General features: G+C 44.9%; 1 protein-coding gene across 3 annotated transcripts in view; it reads right to left on the bottom strand.

Moving 5' to 3' along the window:
- The window catches only part of LOC115097266, a 199,237-nt gene that overhangs the window by 145,896 nt on the left and 36,734 nt on the right, over positions 1-16,607 (bottom strand). For all 3 annotated transcript variants that reach the window (XM_029612932.1, XM_029612934.1, XM_029612933.1), the window contains exon 2: positions 1,777-1,853. In XM_029612932.1, the coding sequence (XP_029468792.1) occupies positions 1,777-1,822 (46 nt within the window). In that variant the 5' untranslated portion in view covers positions 1,823-1,853. The remainder of the gene's footprint in view (positions 1-1,776; positions 1,854-16,607) is intronic.

Raw genomic sequence — 16,607 nt, 5'->3', positions numbered from 1 at the left:
CATGGCTGGATGAAAAACTAGATAGGCAAAATCAAACCGATGACCTTGAGCAATCAGTGCACCAACCAGGTAAGTCAATGAAACAGCAACTTACAAAAAACAACCAAAAAAAACTTACATAGAGACACTAACAAGGAAAGGAAAGATCACAGAGCCCCACTATGAATACATCCTGCCTGTTCTAGAACAAAAACCCTGAAAATAATAGCAAGAGCATGAGGATCCGTGACTGGGGGGCTCCACAGAAAAAGAGACTGAGGGGCTTCATGTGGACACATGGTACCATGCTGGCCTGCACATGCCCAGTAGGGCACAGTCAAAATTCTAGAAACTTTGACATAAACATTCAGCATCCTGACCTACTTGTGAGGACTGCCATCCTGCTTGTTCTCAGAGAAAATGCCCTGCATACTTTGTAAAGCAGATTTCACAGCTGGAAATTTAATTTAAAACTGCATCCACTCACAGCACTGCAGCTAAGTGGCCATCTTGCTTGGTGATATCAGTTCCTCTTCCAATGACAAAAGTTTTGAAGTGACAGTGGTATTTCACTAGGAGCCAGTGTCGAGGAGAGATGTGAGAATAGCAGAAAAGCTCAAAGAGATGAGCTGCAGAGTGTTGAAGAAGAGAAGTCATGGAGATTCCTGAGTAAATTGTTACTTCTCAACAGATAAATGCAGGTGAGAAGTAACAATAGCATAAAGGAGTATACAGTAGGCATCCAATTTGAAAGAAAAAAGGATTTTCTGAATTCTGCAGAAATCATTACTGAGAGCAGAGCAACTACTAGAAATGTGTGAGGAAAATGAGAGCGAGAGATCAAAATTGACATCCCAAATTCCAAATCAACTCAGAGAAAGAGAAGAGCGTGGATTTAATAACGGAAAAGCCCTAAAGGAGGAGACAGTGTGAGTTTTACCAGGAAAAAGATCTTTTTGTTTTAGAAGCATTCAACCTGAAAAAGTGTGAACAAAAGAGCATAAAAGACATGCCATGCTGGGTCAGCCCAATGGTGAGAGCATTCATGAGGCAGTAGAAAAGAAAAATAGATACAGAGAACACTGGGAAAGAAAAAGTGAGATAGATTTAGATGGTATCTACAAAATAGTAACAAGAGTAGCAATGAGAAGAAATAAGAGACTCAAAAAACAGTGGAGATAGATAGAAAAATGGAGGGACTCAACAGATAAAGGACAGGGATCACAGAAAGAGTTGTTGAGTAGGACCCTGAAGTGGTCTGCAAGATAGGAACAAAGCCAATCCAAAGCCAAACTAGATATATCTAGTGAGTATAGTGTCATAGGAAGAAAAGTGTGGTCACTGGCAACAAAAGTGGCAGACTGGTCCCGGACAATAAGGCTGGTGGAAGAGCCAGTTAAGATGACAGGAGATGACTGAGTAGCTGAAGCTGGAGTGGGATGAATGAAAGGCAGTTTGAAAGAAATCCAGAAATGAGACTGAAAGCAAGAGTCCAACAGCTGCCGCTAATCAGCATATGCACAACAACCTGGAAAGAATATGGAAGTGGAGAGACAGAAAAGTAATTTCTTCTAGAGAGATCCTTGTGTTTTCTCTATATATTTCTTTCTTTCTGCTTCCTTCTATGTTGTTGTAAAATGATATTTTAATTTGGAAATATTCATACAGTCACTTTGCCTGACTGTATATGTAAACCAAAGAAGAAAAGCTTATGACATCATCAGCTCTGTAATAGTTGGAGCCTTCATGGTAACTCAGCTTACAATGAGTTTGTCTGTATAACCAAGAAGATAGTACCTTGATCTCGGAGGTGGAGTCCTGCAAATTTCTTCATGAAAGCCATAGCTGCTGTTGCTTCTTCTCAAACTTGCTTACTAGAAGAAAATAAAATACTGTATGAAATCCTGCACAGATACCACTGAGCAAGAATAGAAGAATAATACGGAATATATCTAAAGAATACATACCTCTGTATCTTTTCTTTAAGATTTACAGAGGCGCAGAATCTGAGCTCTTTCTAAAGAGAAGCATCAGTCAAGAATGGGACCATTGTTGGCTATCTGTGATGGCTGCTCTAGGACTTCCAGCTACTCCAAAAATGTATTCACAAGGAATATTCAAGAGATATATTTGCATATATTTAGTCAGTTAATTGGATTAATTTGCTTATTTGTTTATCAGTTAAGTAGACTTGTTAGGGGCTGAAGACTAGATTTAGGGACTATTGAGCTTTAGATCCTAACTGGACCTATGCCAGGTGGTATCAGGTCTGGCTTATCCTTACTGCATTTAAGGACAGAGGGACAGATTCACTATTGGCTGCTAACTATTAGCATGCATGCTCAGCTTTTAATATGAAGTGCCAGTAAAGATGTTGGAGGGAAGAGAAAGGGACCTTGAGCCGCACTCTGGAATTGGGGGGAGGGAATGAGAAATAGGGATATGCATTCGTTTAAAACGAATGGCAAATCCATCACAAATATGTTGTATTTGTTTGATTAGTCTGCCCTTTATATTTAATGAGCAAGTCCCTTAAATGAAACATATGTCATTCATTTCATTCATTTGTTTCCCATTGAAAACATTGGCTGTATTGGAAAGTTAGAGCCTGAGGCCGGGCAGGTCATATGGGAATTTCTATAGCAACCAGCACTAATGCCTATGCAAATCACTGCTCTGTCTATTCCTCTTATAGTATTCCCAGACTGTTACAGTTTGTATTTGATCTCTCTCTCTCGTGGAAGATACATTGGGGCCAATGCAACAAATCAGCATTCAAAATGGGCAGTCAGTAATGAGCGCCTGCTTTCTTAATGTGCGCCCATCACCTCTCCTGGGCCTGAGATTGAATGAGGGGTCACGCTGCCAAGGAGGTGCTAGGGATAAATGTGCGCCCTTAGCGTCTCCTTGGCAGCGGGCACTCAGGAGAGGTGGCTGTCAGCGGGTTAGGAAAATGGACACTCAATTTTACGAGTGTCCATTTTCCTAACCTGTGCATAGCCATGGGTTAGGAAAATGGACGCTCGTTAACTGAGCATCCCTTTTCTTAACCTTACAGCGGGCACCCTTTTTTTTTAAATTTTTGGCTACTCCGACTTAATAATGCCACGATGTTAAGTCGGAGGATATACAGAAAAGCAGTATTTTCTGCTTTTCTGTACACTTTTTTGGGCTGCTCAGAAATTAACGCCTACTCTGGGCAGGCGTTAATTTCTGAGCGTAAAAATGTGCAAGTCGGGCGCGCTTTTTTTTTTTTCAGATCTGGGGAGAAAAGCTAATAGCCTCATCAACATGCATTTGCATGTTGATGAGCGCTATTAATTTCACGGGGCATTGGACACGGGGTTGTGGACTCGCATCCAAAACATGCGTGGTTAAACAGTGCACTCGCCTGAGTGCACTGTTTTGCATCTGCCCTGTAGTGCTTTGTGTTGTGTATGAATTCTGTATTTTACTACAGACTTCTGTAACAACAGTGCTTTTGTTCAACATTAGAAACATTCCATCTTTTCTAAACCTTTTAGCTGCTGTCACATGGTGTAAATTTGCACAGGTTTTTAAGTTTTGTTTAACATCTCACTGTCACTGCCACTGACCTACAGAAAGGTTAGTCTTTTCCATTATCCTTTTCTCCCCTCCTGGGGGAAGGCCGGCTGCTGCCTGGCAGTGGCTGTGTTTGCAGTGATTTCTTAAATTTTAAACCTGTTGCTGTGTGAAACAGTGTAGTACCAGCACTACTAGCTGTGCCAAGTAGCCAAGATAGAGAGGCTGTTTTAACTCTCTGGGTCTGTGATATATTCAAGAGTCACTGCATCCACAAAGAGAGCACTCTGTGCAAGTCACCACCACAGGTGCAGCCAGCCACTTTATGCATTAATTTGTTACTGCATTGATTACTAATGTAAGGCTGTGTACTCACATACATATTAGAGCATTATATCATTCTTTGCTGTGTGTGTGTGTGTGTGTGTGCGTGCACGCGCATGCAGTACACTAGTCAGCAGAACAAAATACTAAAATAGTTCTAATGTATTGCATTCTGTGTGTTGTTTAGCCTTTACACATAGAGGGATCACTGTAGTCACACTAGTCTCAGTGTCACACACATATCCATTTAATTTAAAGAAATAAAGATTAAAACATTTTTTGTCCAGCATTGCAGCAGATAAAATCCCATCATATCAAGCAAAGGTACTAGACGATGTGGGAAGCCGCATTGTTGGTGGGGGATTTGTGAGCAAGACAACAGTGAGTCCCCCAACCAAAATAAAGAAAATTTGGTGAGGATATACCAGTTCCTTCAATGTCTCAGCCAGATCCTGTTGTGTCAGAGGAGAAGGAAAGAGTAGGCACTAGTAGCAGCCCACAGAGTACAACCGCCAGTACCTTTAGACACAGAAGTACAAGTGATAAAATCAAACACCAGCAGTGCAATCACTTAATACAGCAGAGGCCACAAAAGCAGTTCTGTCATCCTCTGAATCAGAGCTTGAAGAATCTCCCTTTAAAGGATTTCCTGAAGCAGAGATGGGAGAGGTGTTAACTGAAAACACAGTATTAGGAGGTTTAGTCAGTACAGTGCTAGCTTCCACTTCACTGTCAGAGGAGAGGGCAGGAGCTGATGTTGGTGAGTGAGAACAGGCCATACTGACAGTGCAGAAAGAGAGGATGAGTGAATCCTGTACTCAGATTCGCAGGCTCCATCTGTCTCCACTGCCACTTTAGTGCCAGCACCATCATCCACCCCCAAGAATGCATTCAGAGGCAAGGGTTCACAAAAGAAATCTGTGACCTGGAGCCATTTTCAAATCAGGAAGTAGGGGTGTGCATTCATTTGCAACATATTGGCAATCTGTAATGTATAGGGCCATATTCGTTGTATTCGTGGGGAAGCAAAACGTATCGCGATTACCCCAAATACAATGAATCTTCACCGAATTATTCGGCCGTCTAAAGGAGCGAAATTAAACAAAACCCCCACCCTCCTGACCCCCCCAAGACTTGTCAAAACTCCCTGGTGGTCCAGCGGGGGTCTGGGAGCCATCTACTGCACTCACACCATCGGCTGCCGGTATTCAAAATGACGCTGATAGCCCCTGTGACATAGTATGGGCAAAGACTCCTGACCTCCCCAAGACTTGCCAAAAGTCCCTGGTGGTCCAGCAGGAGTCCGGGAGCCATCTCCTGCACTCGGGCCGTCGGTTGCCGGTATTTAAAATGGCGCCGAGAGCCTTTGCCCTTTTGAATACCGGCAGCCGACAGCGTGAGTACAGTAGATGCCTATTGTCCTGGGGCTGAAGGCAAGCAGCCTCCAGATTAGCTATATCAGGGAAATGATAGTGCTGGATGACTAGCTGGTGGTCGAGAATGTCGGTTTTAATTGATTGTGCAACCTTTTAGTCTTGAGCTACAACATACCCAGCAAGAGAACATTTAACAATTGCATTACAACTTCCATGTACACTCAGTGCCATGTCTGCATGCAAGCACAGCTTCTCATGACAGAGGGGCAGAGCATCTATTTCACCAGTGACCTCTGCACCAGCCAAAACACAACACATGCTTACCTCTCTCTTACAGATGGCAGATGGATGAGGCTGACACAGGAAGCATCTCTATTGGGGGTACACCATCAGGGTATAAATGGGTAGTGCTGCATGCCCAGATGATAGACCAGAGTCATACCTCATCCAGCAGCCTAGAGGCAACCCTCAGGCAATCAGGGGGATGGTGGAAGGCTTCTTTGAGATGGACAGTGGCCAGAACAAGATCAAAGCAATGTGCAATGGAGGCTACAAGGGCAAATATTGCTTTGCTCATTTACTACATCTGGTTGTGACGGATGCTCTAGATATGGGTGGCAAGCAGTGTGGCAGCCCTGTCCTTTGTGATCTGCTAGAAAGGTGACAGAAAATAGCTGCTTATTACACTGAAGTGTGAAGGCTGATCAAGAGCTAAGGGAGAAGTAGGTATCTGTAGGGGAACCTCAGAATTACCTTATCCAGGATGTGTGCTCCAGGTGGAATTCCACTTACTACGTGTAACAAAAACCCCTTCAGGAGTTGTCATTGAAGACTGACATTGGTTTGGATCACCCCCTCAGGGCTCAGGATTGGTTACATATCAGGCAATTGGTATATGTTCTAAAGTCCTTTAAGAATGCCATGGATGCTCTGAATTCAGTCTCAGCCAGTATTGATGAAGTTATCCCTGTAGTCTACCTCCTGGAGAAGACCTTAAAGGTGAATTTTAAAAGCCCAACATGTGCCAAAACCGGGAGATATGTGAATATGTCAGGTTGGCACACGCCAAGCGAAATTTAAAAGCCCCACGAGTACAAGCATATCTCCCGCTATGCGAACACATGAAAAGTTCTGAAAAAGGGGTAGGGCGTGGGTGTGGTATGGGCGCTCCTGGATTTCACCTTGAAATTTAAGTATAAATACTTACACGCTCAGGCACATACTGGAGTCACCAGCTGTGTAACTTTACTTCTACTATGGATGGTGTATAAGTCGTAAAACAAAAAAAACTAAACACATCAGCAGGGTTTTAAGGGTCGGGGCTAATGGGGTTTGGAAGTCCTATCCTTTCCTGGGTGAACTGGGAATGAACTGGTAAAATTGTTAATGGCATTGGCGCACGTGTCTTTTAAAATCCCTCACTTACGCATGGACACAGGTCCATTTAAAATTGCATGCACATGTGCGTGCAATCAGACTATTTTATAGCATGCGTGCATATATGCACATATGTTTTAAAATGGCCGCATCCCTGGGTACATACATGTGAACCCATGTGCCTGTTAAAAGTTATCTTAGAAAGCTTCTGGCAGGAGCAGTAAATGGCACAGGCAAATTGGTACTAGTTGAAGCCTTGGAGCTTCAACTCCAAAAATGTTTCAAACACCTCATATGGTTGGATTGTTACATGCTGACCATGCTCTGTGAATCAAGGGTAAAAGAGTATTGCCTGACATTATGAAGTCATCTCTTATTGGAAAGAGAAGCTGGTGGCAAGAATAACGGAATGGGAGCTTAACAGACCTAGGAATAGTGTGGTTCCTATTTAGCAACCACTTCCATCAGCAGGCTCCGACCTATCACCACCATGGGTCATGATCTGTTGACATAGGCCATAGCTTCAACAGTTGCCTGCAGAAGCCTCCATCAATGCCTCACAAAGGAGACTGCTGCAGAAACTGCCATCAGAGAATACATTAGAAAGCCTGTAGGGACATGGATCCCTCGGCACACTGGGTGCACAAGTCCTCATTTTGGCCAGACCTCACGGTGGCTGCACAGCATTTCATTTCTTGCACACCCACCTGCCTAGCGAGTGTGTTTCTCAAGAGTGGAGGGCATTGTGAGTCCACATTGTTCACACCAGTAAACATCTACATAAGATCATAAGAACATGCCATACTGGGTCAGACCAAGGGTCCTTCAAGCCCAGCATCCTGTTTCCAACAGTGGCCAATCCAGGCCATAAGAACCTGGAAAGTACCCAAAAACTAAGTCTATTCCATGTTACCATTGCTAGTAATAGCAGTGGCTAATTTCTAAGTCAACTTAATTAATAGCAGGTAATGGACTTCTCCTCCAAGAACTTATCCAATCCTTTTTTAAACACAGCTATACTAACTGCACTAACCACATCCTCTGGCAACAAATTCCAGAGTTTAATTGTGCATTGAGTGAAAAAGAATTTTCTCCGATTAGTTTTAAATGTGCCACATGCTAATTTCATGGAGTGCCCCCTAGTCTTTCTATTGACCAAAAGTGTAAATAACTGATTCACATCTACCTGTTCTAGACCTCTCATGATTTTAAACACCTCTATCATATCCCCCCTCAGCCGTCTCTTCTCGAAGCTGAAAAGTCCTAACCTCTTTAGTCTTTCCTCATAGGGGAGCTGTTCCATTCCCCTTATCATTTTGGTAGCCTTTCTCTGTACCTTTTCCATCGCAATTATATCTTTTTTGAGATGTGGCGACCAGAATTGTACACAGTATTCAAGGTGCGGTCTCACCATGGAGCGATACAGAGGCATTATGACATTTTCCGTTTTATTCTGGCTCCTGAGTTTCCATGAATCGGAGTGCGCATGGATAGAAGAATGAATGCCAACCCCACACATAATACTTTGGGATTATTGATCCCACGAACTTCTCTCCCTTTGTTTTACAAGGAGTGTATCAGCCTAAGGGAAAAGATTTTAGGATAGAGCCGATCACCCCACCTGCACAAAAAAGAACATGAATCTCCTACTAAGATTCAGCAACCTCTTGACAGTTAGTTATAGCCTTAAAATGTTTTGTTCCTTTGTAATTCAAACTATGTATTTCCTTTTCAAATACATTTTAAGAACTCATTGAAAGAAAAATAACCAGATGGCCGATGATTGAATGGAAGTCTGAATGAGGTCAGATTTGTTTCCCTTTCCAGATCAGTAATTCCAGGAGCCGTCATAAATTTATGGGTTTGTCCCTTGAGGTTGTGTACCAACTTCTTAGTACTACTCCAGTTGATCAGTAAAGTTTATGGCATATTTTTGCAGTGATTACTTTAGTATCAATGTTATAGGCTTCTCTCAATTATCATCGCATAAAATTGTCAGTCCTGAACATTTGGTATAGCTATACTTTATGAGAAATAGTTCAAAATTATTGGGATAATCAAATCAGAACAAAAATTTGCAGTGTTTCAAGAAATGATCAACTTAAAATAGACTATTTGCCACTTTCCAAGATGTTTATGCCACACAAAAATATTTAAGCTGATTTAAATTTAGCTACTTCCAAAGACAAGAGAACTGAGTATTTTTACCACTTAATGTTTTCTTATCAATAAATTAGTAATTTCAAATTTATTTTCAATGTTGGGCAGAGTCCTGTCATCATAAATGTTTCTTAAAGATTAGATGGACATGTCTAATGCTACAAGAGGAAAATCTTTTCAAAATACCTAGTTACATACACATAATACAGTATGATACACATTTACATATTGATCAATGTTGATGTAATATCTATAAATCGTTTGCTGAAATACTAGTATGTAAAATTATTAAAACTTGTTACCAAATTACACATTTATCCATTTTCCTGCATTGTGCAACCTATTAATAAAAAATAGCATATAAACATTTTTCTTTATAAGAAGCAATATCAAATGAAAAGAACTGGCTATCATAACTCAAAAGACAAAATGGAAAGAGAATGTGCAGTTTAATTTGTCTTATCATTTAAAAGAATTTAAATGTTAATATGTATCTCTTGTTTTTTAATATAATTGTTCATAACATTTGCATACTATAGTATAATGCTGTTACGCTCACCGGCCACAGGAGTTTAAGACTGGCCTCCCTCACCCGCTGGGGTCTCTGTGCAGAGCCACTCTCTTTAGCAGCGGCAAGAAGATGCTGCCGCCATGATCCCTCATGACAACTGGGAACGCCACCAGACCCCCAAACCCAACTGCAGTATAGGTGCACATACGCGCCTCACGTCCGGCCTTACAGGTACCGTGGCGGGAAATGTTCCTGCGGTTCCCAGCTGACGTCATCGAGCAGGGACTATTTCAGCCAGTCCCTGCTCTCCAGCCTTGCCTCTGCAACAGGTCTCCTGAAGCTGCTGGCTGCGTTGGTTCAGCTCCTCATACCTGGTTCCTGCTCCCTTGGTGCCCCTTCTGCCTTTGTTTCTAGCCTCCTGGTTCCTGCCTCTCTCCATACCTGTCCTGCTCCTTGCCCTCTGGACTGACATTTGGCCTCGATCATGGACTGGTATCTGGATTCTCCTGTCTGCTGCCCATCTCGACTCTTGGACTGTTTGCTGGATTATGCTGCTAGCCGCCTGCCTCAACTTTGGACCGGTATCTGGATTCTGCTGTCTGCTGCTGGCCTCAACCCCAGACTGGTACTGAGATATGCCTCCCGACGATGAAAGCCTGGGGAATCCTCTCTCAGGTAGGACTACACTCGTCTCGGCTCAGGGGTCCACTGTCTCAATAGCTTGCAGAGGCCATGAACCCAGGAGATCTCTCTTGTCTCCAGACCATTCCAGAACTCTCACAAAAAACCAACAGCAGCAATTCTTGGAGGACCTTGCCGGCTTGGTGGAAGGGCTCAGTGTCCGCCTGGATGCCTCTACTGTTCCGACCAGCAATGCAGCTACTGCTCCTTCTTTGGCCTCCCCAGCAGCAGCCACCATCCATCTTCCAACACCTCCCAGATATACAAGAAACCCTAAGTTGTGCCAAGGATTCTTGAATCAGTGTTTTATGCACTTTTCCTTGCAGCCCTCATAGTTTTCCAGTGATTCCATCAAAACAAGCTTCATCCTCTCCCTTCTTGATGGGAAAGCCCTGGTTTGGGCATCACCACTTTGGGAGCGAGGCAACATCCTGCTCCAGGACCTGCAGCAATTCATAAAGGCCTTCAAGTTAGTCTTTGATGAACCTGGCCAACACAACACCGTAGGGTCAGACATACTGCACCTACGCCAGGGTTCAAAAACCCTGGCAGAATTCACAATTGAGTTCCGAACTATGGCCTCAGAGTTGAACTGGAGAGAGGATAGTCTCCGAAGTATTTTCTTAGAAGGACTATCCTCTCCAATAAAGGACGAGCTGGCGCCCGAGAACTCCCCGAATCCCTCGACGCTCTCATTGATCTGGCCAGGAGGATTGATAGGTGACTCCAGCAGAGAACCCGAGAGTTTCAGTCCCTACAAAGGTCAGTACCGCTGGTTCCCTCTTTCTCACGTCCTCTCACTCCATCACCTGTCACCTCGTCTGGATTGACAAGCCAGGAAGAGCCTATGCAGCTTGGATAGAGCCATCTTTCATCGGAGGAAAGACTTCGGTGATGCTCTCTGGGTCTATGTTTCTAGGCAGGGGCATCTATGAGCTCAATGCCCACTGAGGCTGTGAAACTCCAGAGCCTAGGAGTCGGTAGGGAGTTGACCCTGGGCTGTGCTCTTCCCTCTCCCCAGCTTACCCTACCCGTTATCCTCACAACTGATGCCTGCGAGTTTTCTACTCTCACCTTAGTGGACTCTGGAGCAGGGGGAAACTTTATCATGAAGGCCCTGGTGGAACACCTCAAACTTCCCATCATCCATAGAGAGACTCCACTCTACATCTTCATCTACGGCGAGCCCTTACACAGGCAAATTACCACCATGACTGAACCCTTGACCCTCCGGACAGGACTACTCCATCAAGAAAAGATAGCCTTCCATGTCCTGGAGAAGGCAGTATACCCCATTGTTTTGGGGCTTCCCTGGCTACAGATCCACTCTCCTAGTTTTGACTGGGGGTCCTTTCAGCTGTCCCGATGGAGCCCTCGTTGCTGTCTTCCAGTATGCTTCCGGTAAGACTTCTACCATCGCTTCCATTAGCCACAACCTCCCTGAGAATACCTCCTCAGTATGCCACTTACGCAGATGTGTTCTCGAAACAGGCAGCTGACATTCTACTAGAACACCGTGTTTTTGAATGTGCCATAAACTTGATTCTGGGAACTACACCTCCACATGGAAGAGTATACTCTCTCTCTGCTGGAGACCAAGGCCATGGCTCAATATGTCCGAGAAAATCTTGATAAAAGATTCATCAGGCCTTCCACATCCCCTGTGGGTGCAGGGTTCTTTTTTGTAACCAAAAAAGATGGGACACTGCGCCCCTTTATCGATTACAGGGGACTTAATGCCATAACCAAGAAAGACAGATATCCTCTCCCGCTCATACCAGAACTACTTGATCAACTTCAAGGGGCCAAGGTCTTTACCAAATTGGATCTGTGTGGAGCGTACAATTTGGTCTGCATCAAGACAGAAGACGAATGGAAAACCGCGTTTAATACACAAGATGGACACTATGGGCCAGATTTTAGTAGGTATGCGCAGGCGTAGATTTGTGCGAGCAACCCGGCGTGCACAAATCTACGCCCAATTTTATAACATGCGCGAGCAGCCTAGTCCCTGCTCTCCAGCCTTGCCTCTGCAACAGGTCTCCTGAAGCTGCTGGCTGCGTTGGTTCAGCTCCTCGCACCTGGTTCCTGCTCCCTTGGTGCCCTTCTGCCCTTGTTCCTAGCCTCCTGATTTCCACCTCTCTCCATACCCATCCTGCTCCTTGCCCTCTGGACTGAAACTTGGCCTCGACTTTGGACCGGTATCTGGATTCTCCTGTCTGCTGCCCATCTCGACCCTTGGACCGTTTGCTGGATTCCGCTGCTAGCTGCCTGCCTCGACTTTGGACCGGTATCTAGATTCTGCTGTCTGCTGCTGGCCTCAACCCCGGACTGGTACTGAGATCCGCCTCCCGATGATGAGAGCCTGGGGAATCCTCTCTCAGGTAGGACTACACTCATCTCGGCTCAGGGGTCCACTGTCGCAATAAATGCAAAAGACTGTATGAGTAAAAAAAAAATAGATGTAATATAAAATGAGCAAAGCTGTGACTTTTTTTCCCGCAAAGTCCATGAAACAAAATTCCTGGAGTGAGGTACCACCTTAATTAATTATATCCAATACAAATTCTTAACTAACTATATTCCAATATATTTCTGTACAAAGTACTTTTTAATATGAGAGAAGAAAGAAAATCTCTTTCAAATGAAATAGAATTCATCCTTAATTTTTTAAAGACAGTTTGAAAAATATGGAAAAGTCCTCCCTGTTAATTCTAAAGTGTGTCACGTACTACATTTAATTAATTATTTTTAACAAATCAAAACTTGAGTTTCACACACACACACACACACACACACACACACACACACACACACACACATATACATTTTGTTAACTAATTGGAAGCAGGATAAGGAAAAATATGATAAACTCCAAAATGTGTACTGGACATGGTGGCACGTCTCAAAATATTTAAATTTTTTCATAATATTTGCCTTCTGTATAAACAATACATCTCAGTAATAACAAACTCAAGTATTTATTTTGGCCCACATTTTCGATGCCCGGCGCGCGTAAAATCCGGGGGATATGCGCGTGGCTGGGTCATGCACACGCCGAGCGCATTTTAGAAAAGGCCCGGCCACACACACATCTCTCAGTACACGCAGAACTGCCAGGCCAGCAAAAAAAGGGCGGGCCAGGGGCGGGATCTGGGTGAGGAGGGGGCCGACCGGAACAGCGGCCATTAGGCCCAGTCCCAGGGAAGCATGCGCTGGCAGCCGGCCAGCACGCCAAAGTTACTTCTGCTCCAAAGAAGCAGTAAGTATTAAAACAAAAAAATTTAGCCTAGCTAAGTAGGGGTTAGGAGTTGGGGAGGAGAGGGGAAAAGGTAAGAAGGGTAGTTAGGGGAATAGGGAAGTTCCTTCCCAGTCCACTCCTTAATTGGAGCGGACTGGGAGAGAACTGGGGAAGGCCCTATTGCGTAGCCGTGCATATGTTTTTAAAATGCCCCCTGTTGTGCGTGGGAAAGGCCACCCACCCACACGTGTGCACGTGGACATTAAAATCTGGCGCACGTGCGCATGGGAATCATATTTTATAACATGCGTGTACTGACACGTGCAAGTTATAAAACAGCCTCGTCCATGTGCGTGCGTCAGGAACTACGCGCACATGGCACCTTCACTAGAAAATTATGTAACATTTCTTTGGACTTTATTTCTTAGACTGTGCTTTTTTATGCCTGTTTTTCTTATGGTAAATCCTTTAAGTAGACCTGAAAAAGCAGCTAACACTTAAGAGAAAAAAGTGTTAGCTGCCTCTAGGGGCAAACAGAACTAGTTATCTTAGCCAGATAAGGAGGAGGAAAACAAAGCCACTGTGGAAGGCATAAGGTCAGCTAGAGCAAGAATCTGAAACAAAATCTGGAACAGATTTGCTAAACACAGGAAAAATGACAAAAGGATAACAGACATGAAAACAACCTATCAACCTACTACTGTTCCTTCTTCAATAGAAAGCTGAGTAAAAAACAATATTAAATTCATAAACTGATAAGCAGCATTATTACCCAGATTTATAATTCATACATAAGCAGCTGCACAAACAGTCCCACATTCCAAAACAGGAATATTCTGTCTGGGCATCCTCTGCACTAGTATAATTAATATGAGATCTCACGCACACAATATATACTATATGCCTAGGCTCACCCACCTAAACAGTTAAATGCTCTACGTGCAAAGAGCTCCAAGCCCTCCAAGAACAAGTCTAATCTCTGGAGGCTAGAGTGGTAGACCTGGAGGAGCTAAGGGAGACAGAGAAGTATATTAGAGGAGACCTTCAGGGACATACTAGAGAAGTCCCACCAACAATCTGGTAGCCCCTGTGCTGCTTTGGAGGAGAAAGGTCACCTGGAAAGATAGCATCAGCTTGATGAAGCAGGAAGTAATCCTGAAGCTAGGACCTGCCCTCAAGATGATGCAGTATCCTCTCGCACCAAGGATAGGTCTCCAGGGGCACATGCCCAGGAGGGAAGGGTTATAGTTAATGATTCAATTATTAGGAAGGTTGATGGCTGGGTGGTTGGTGGACATTAGGATTGCTTGGTAATTTGCCTGCCTGGAGCAAAGATGGCGGACCTCATGCATCACATAATAGGATTTAAGATAGTGCTGGAGGAGCCACTGTCTTGATACATGTGGGTACCAATGACATAGGAAAGTGCAGGAAGGAGGTTCCGGAAGCCAAATTTAGGATTTTAGGTAGAAAGCTGAAATCCAGAACAGGGATAGATTGGCCTATCAGGGGTTCGGGCATCCCCCGGTGGGCCGGTCGCGCTAGTCACGTGGTCTGCCGAGCGCGGCTCCATCATGGCCGCGCTCGGCAGACCACGTGACTAGTGCGGCCGTGACGGAGCCGCGCTCGGCAGACCACGTGGTGTCTCCTGGGACGGCCTGGGCGGCGAATCCCCGGGCCGGTTTCATTGGGAATCCGCCGCTGATCCAGAACGTCCAGTGTAGCATTCTCAGAAATGCTCCTTGTTCCATGCACAGGACCTCAGAGACAGGCAGCACTCCAGAGTCTCAATGTGTGGATGAGATGATGGTGCAGGGATGAGGGGTTTAGATTTGTTAGGAACCGGACTTCATGTTGGGGAATGGGGGGTCGTTTTCCAAAAGGATGGGCACTAACTTTTAAAAAGGTGATAGTGCAGCTTTTAAACTAGATGATGGGGGAAAGCCAACAGTTGCTCAGAAATGCATGGTTCAGAATGATGTATCTTTGAAGGATACTAAGAAAACAGGAAAAATAGGGCATCCCAGTAGAGAGATTGCAATAAATACCAAAGTGGACCAATTGCCTTTAAGTAAATTGCAGAAAGATTCCAAATTACTCCTGTTAAATGGTGAACAGGTTGTTAATACAAACAAAAACCATGGGGTAGATTTTCAAAGGGGTACGCGCGTAGGATACTCGCATACCCCCCGAAAACCTACCCCAAACCCCCCCTGCGCGCGCCGAACCTATTTTGCATAGGCTCGGCGGCGCGCGCAAGCCCTGGGACGCGCATAAGTCCCGGGGCTTGCATGGAGAGGCGTGCCGGGGGGCGTGGCGGTTGTGACGTGACATTTCGGGGGCGTGGCGCGGGTGACGCGACATTTCGGGGGCGGCGCCACAGGCGTGGTTTCGGCCCGGAACGCCCCTGGATCGGCTTCGCTCTCAAGACCTCTCCTGGAAATGGATGTCTATCTGCATGCAGAGGGTGATGAATGCATCCAGAGTCATGGGCATCTCCTGCCCAGCTAGTTCATCCTTGATCTGGGCAGCTAACCCTTGCCAGAATACTGCTGTTAGACTTTCATCATACTAGTGAAGTTCTATCACCAGAGTCCAGAATCGAATCACGTGCTGGTTTACAGATGAAGAAGGAAGAATAGGACAGAACTTACGAGGCAGATACTAAGGAAGGCAGGAACCAGAGTCAAAGGAGCATCATAAAAGCAAGCAGGAAGCAGGAATACAAGCACACAGGAAGTACATGCTCAGCAACTAGCGCTGCTAACTAACAGGAGACCTGCTGCAAAGGTGACTACTGCAGAGAGGCTTGCATTTAAACGTCCCACTGAGTCGACACCATCATCCAGCGCCGACAGCGATTTCCCACCGTGCTGCCTTTAAAAAGCAGAGGAGCGCACACGCGCCTAAGGACTCCACAGCCATGGCAAAGAACTGGTATGGCAGGGCTGGTGATAAGTGAGGCTGACCATGGCTTTGCTGCCGCAGCCGACTGAACATTACGAACTTTTCCTGTGAAGGAAAGAGCGGCTCCCGTCTCAAACACCTTGCTGGTGTACTGCGATCATATGGTACTTTTACCTGCTTGCGTTTTGCAAGGTGGAACAGTGGGGACCTCTTTGGGCTGTGAAGACTCTGGTTTAACTTCTCACAGGCATCACAAGCCCTACTTTTGCCCTCTTGCTACATAAGAATGGGTTCTTATTAATGGAGCCGTTTGCAGCGGCAGAGCAGATCTTCAATGCCATTCAGCTTTTACGAGGGGCTTCTTCTTCTTTAGTTACTTTCAGTGTTATGGTCTTTGCACAGCACCTGGAACAATTCTAGGGGTTGATCATCCTGTTTTCTATTTTTCTTTTGCTTCTCACTGTGCTGTATAATCCGATTTGAAAGACAACAACATTCAATTACAATA

This window comes from Rhinatrema bivittatum, chromosome 8 (genome assembly GCF_901001135.1).
Source record: "Rhinatrema bivittatum chromosome 8, aRhiBiv1.1, whole genome shotgun sequence".
In the NCBI taxonomy this organism is placed as follows: Eukaryota; Metazoa; Chordata; class Amphibia; order Gymnophiona; family Rhinatrematidae; genus Rhinatrema; species Rhinatrema bivittatum.
This window is presented reverse-complemented; position numbering and strand designations above follow the sequence as displayed.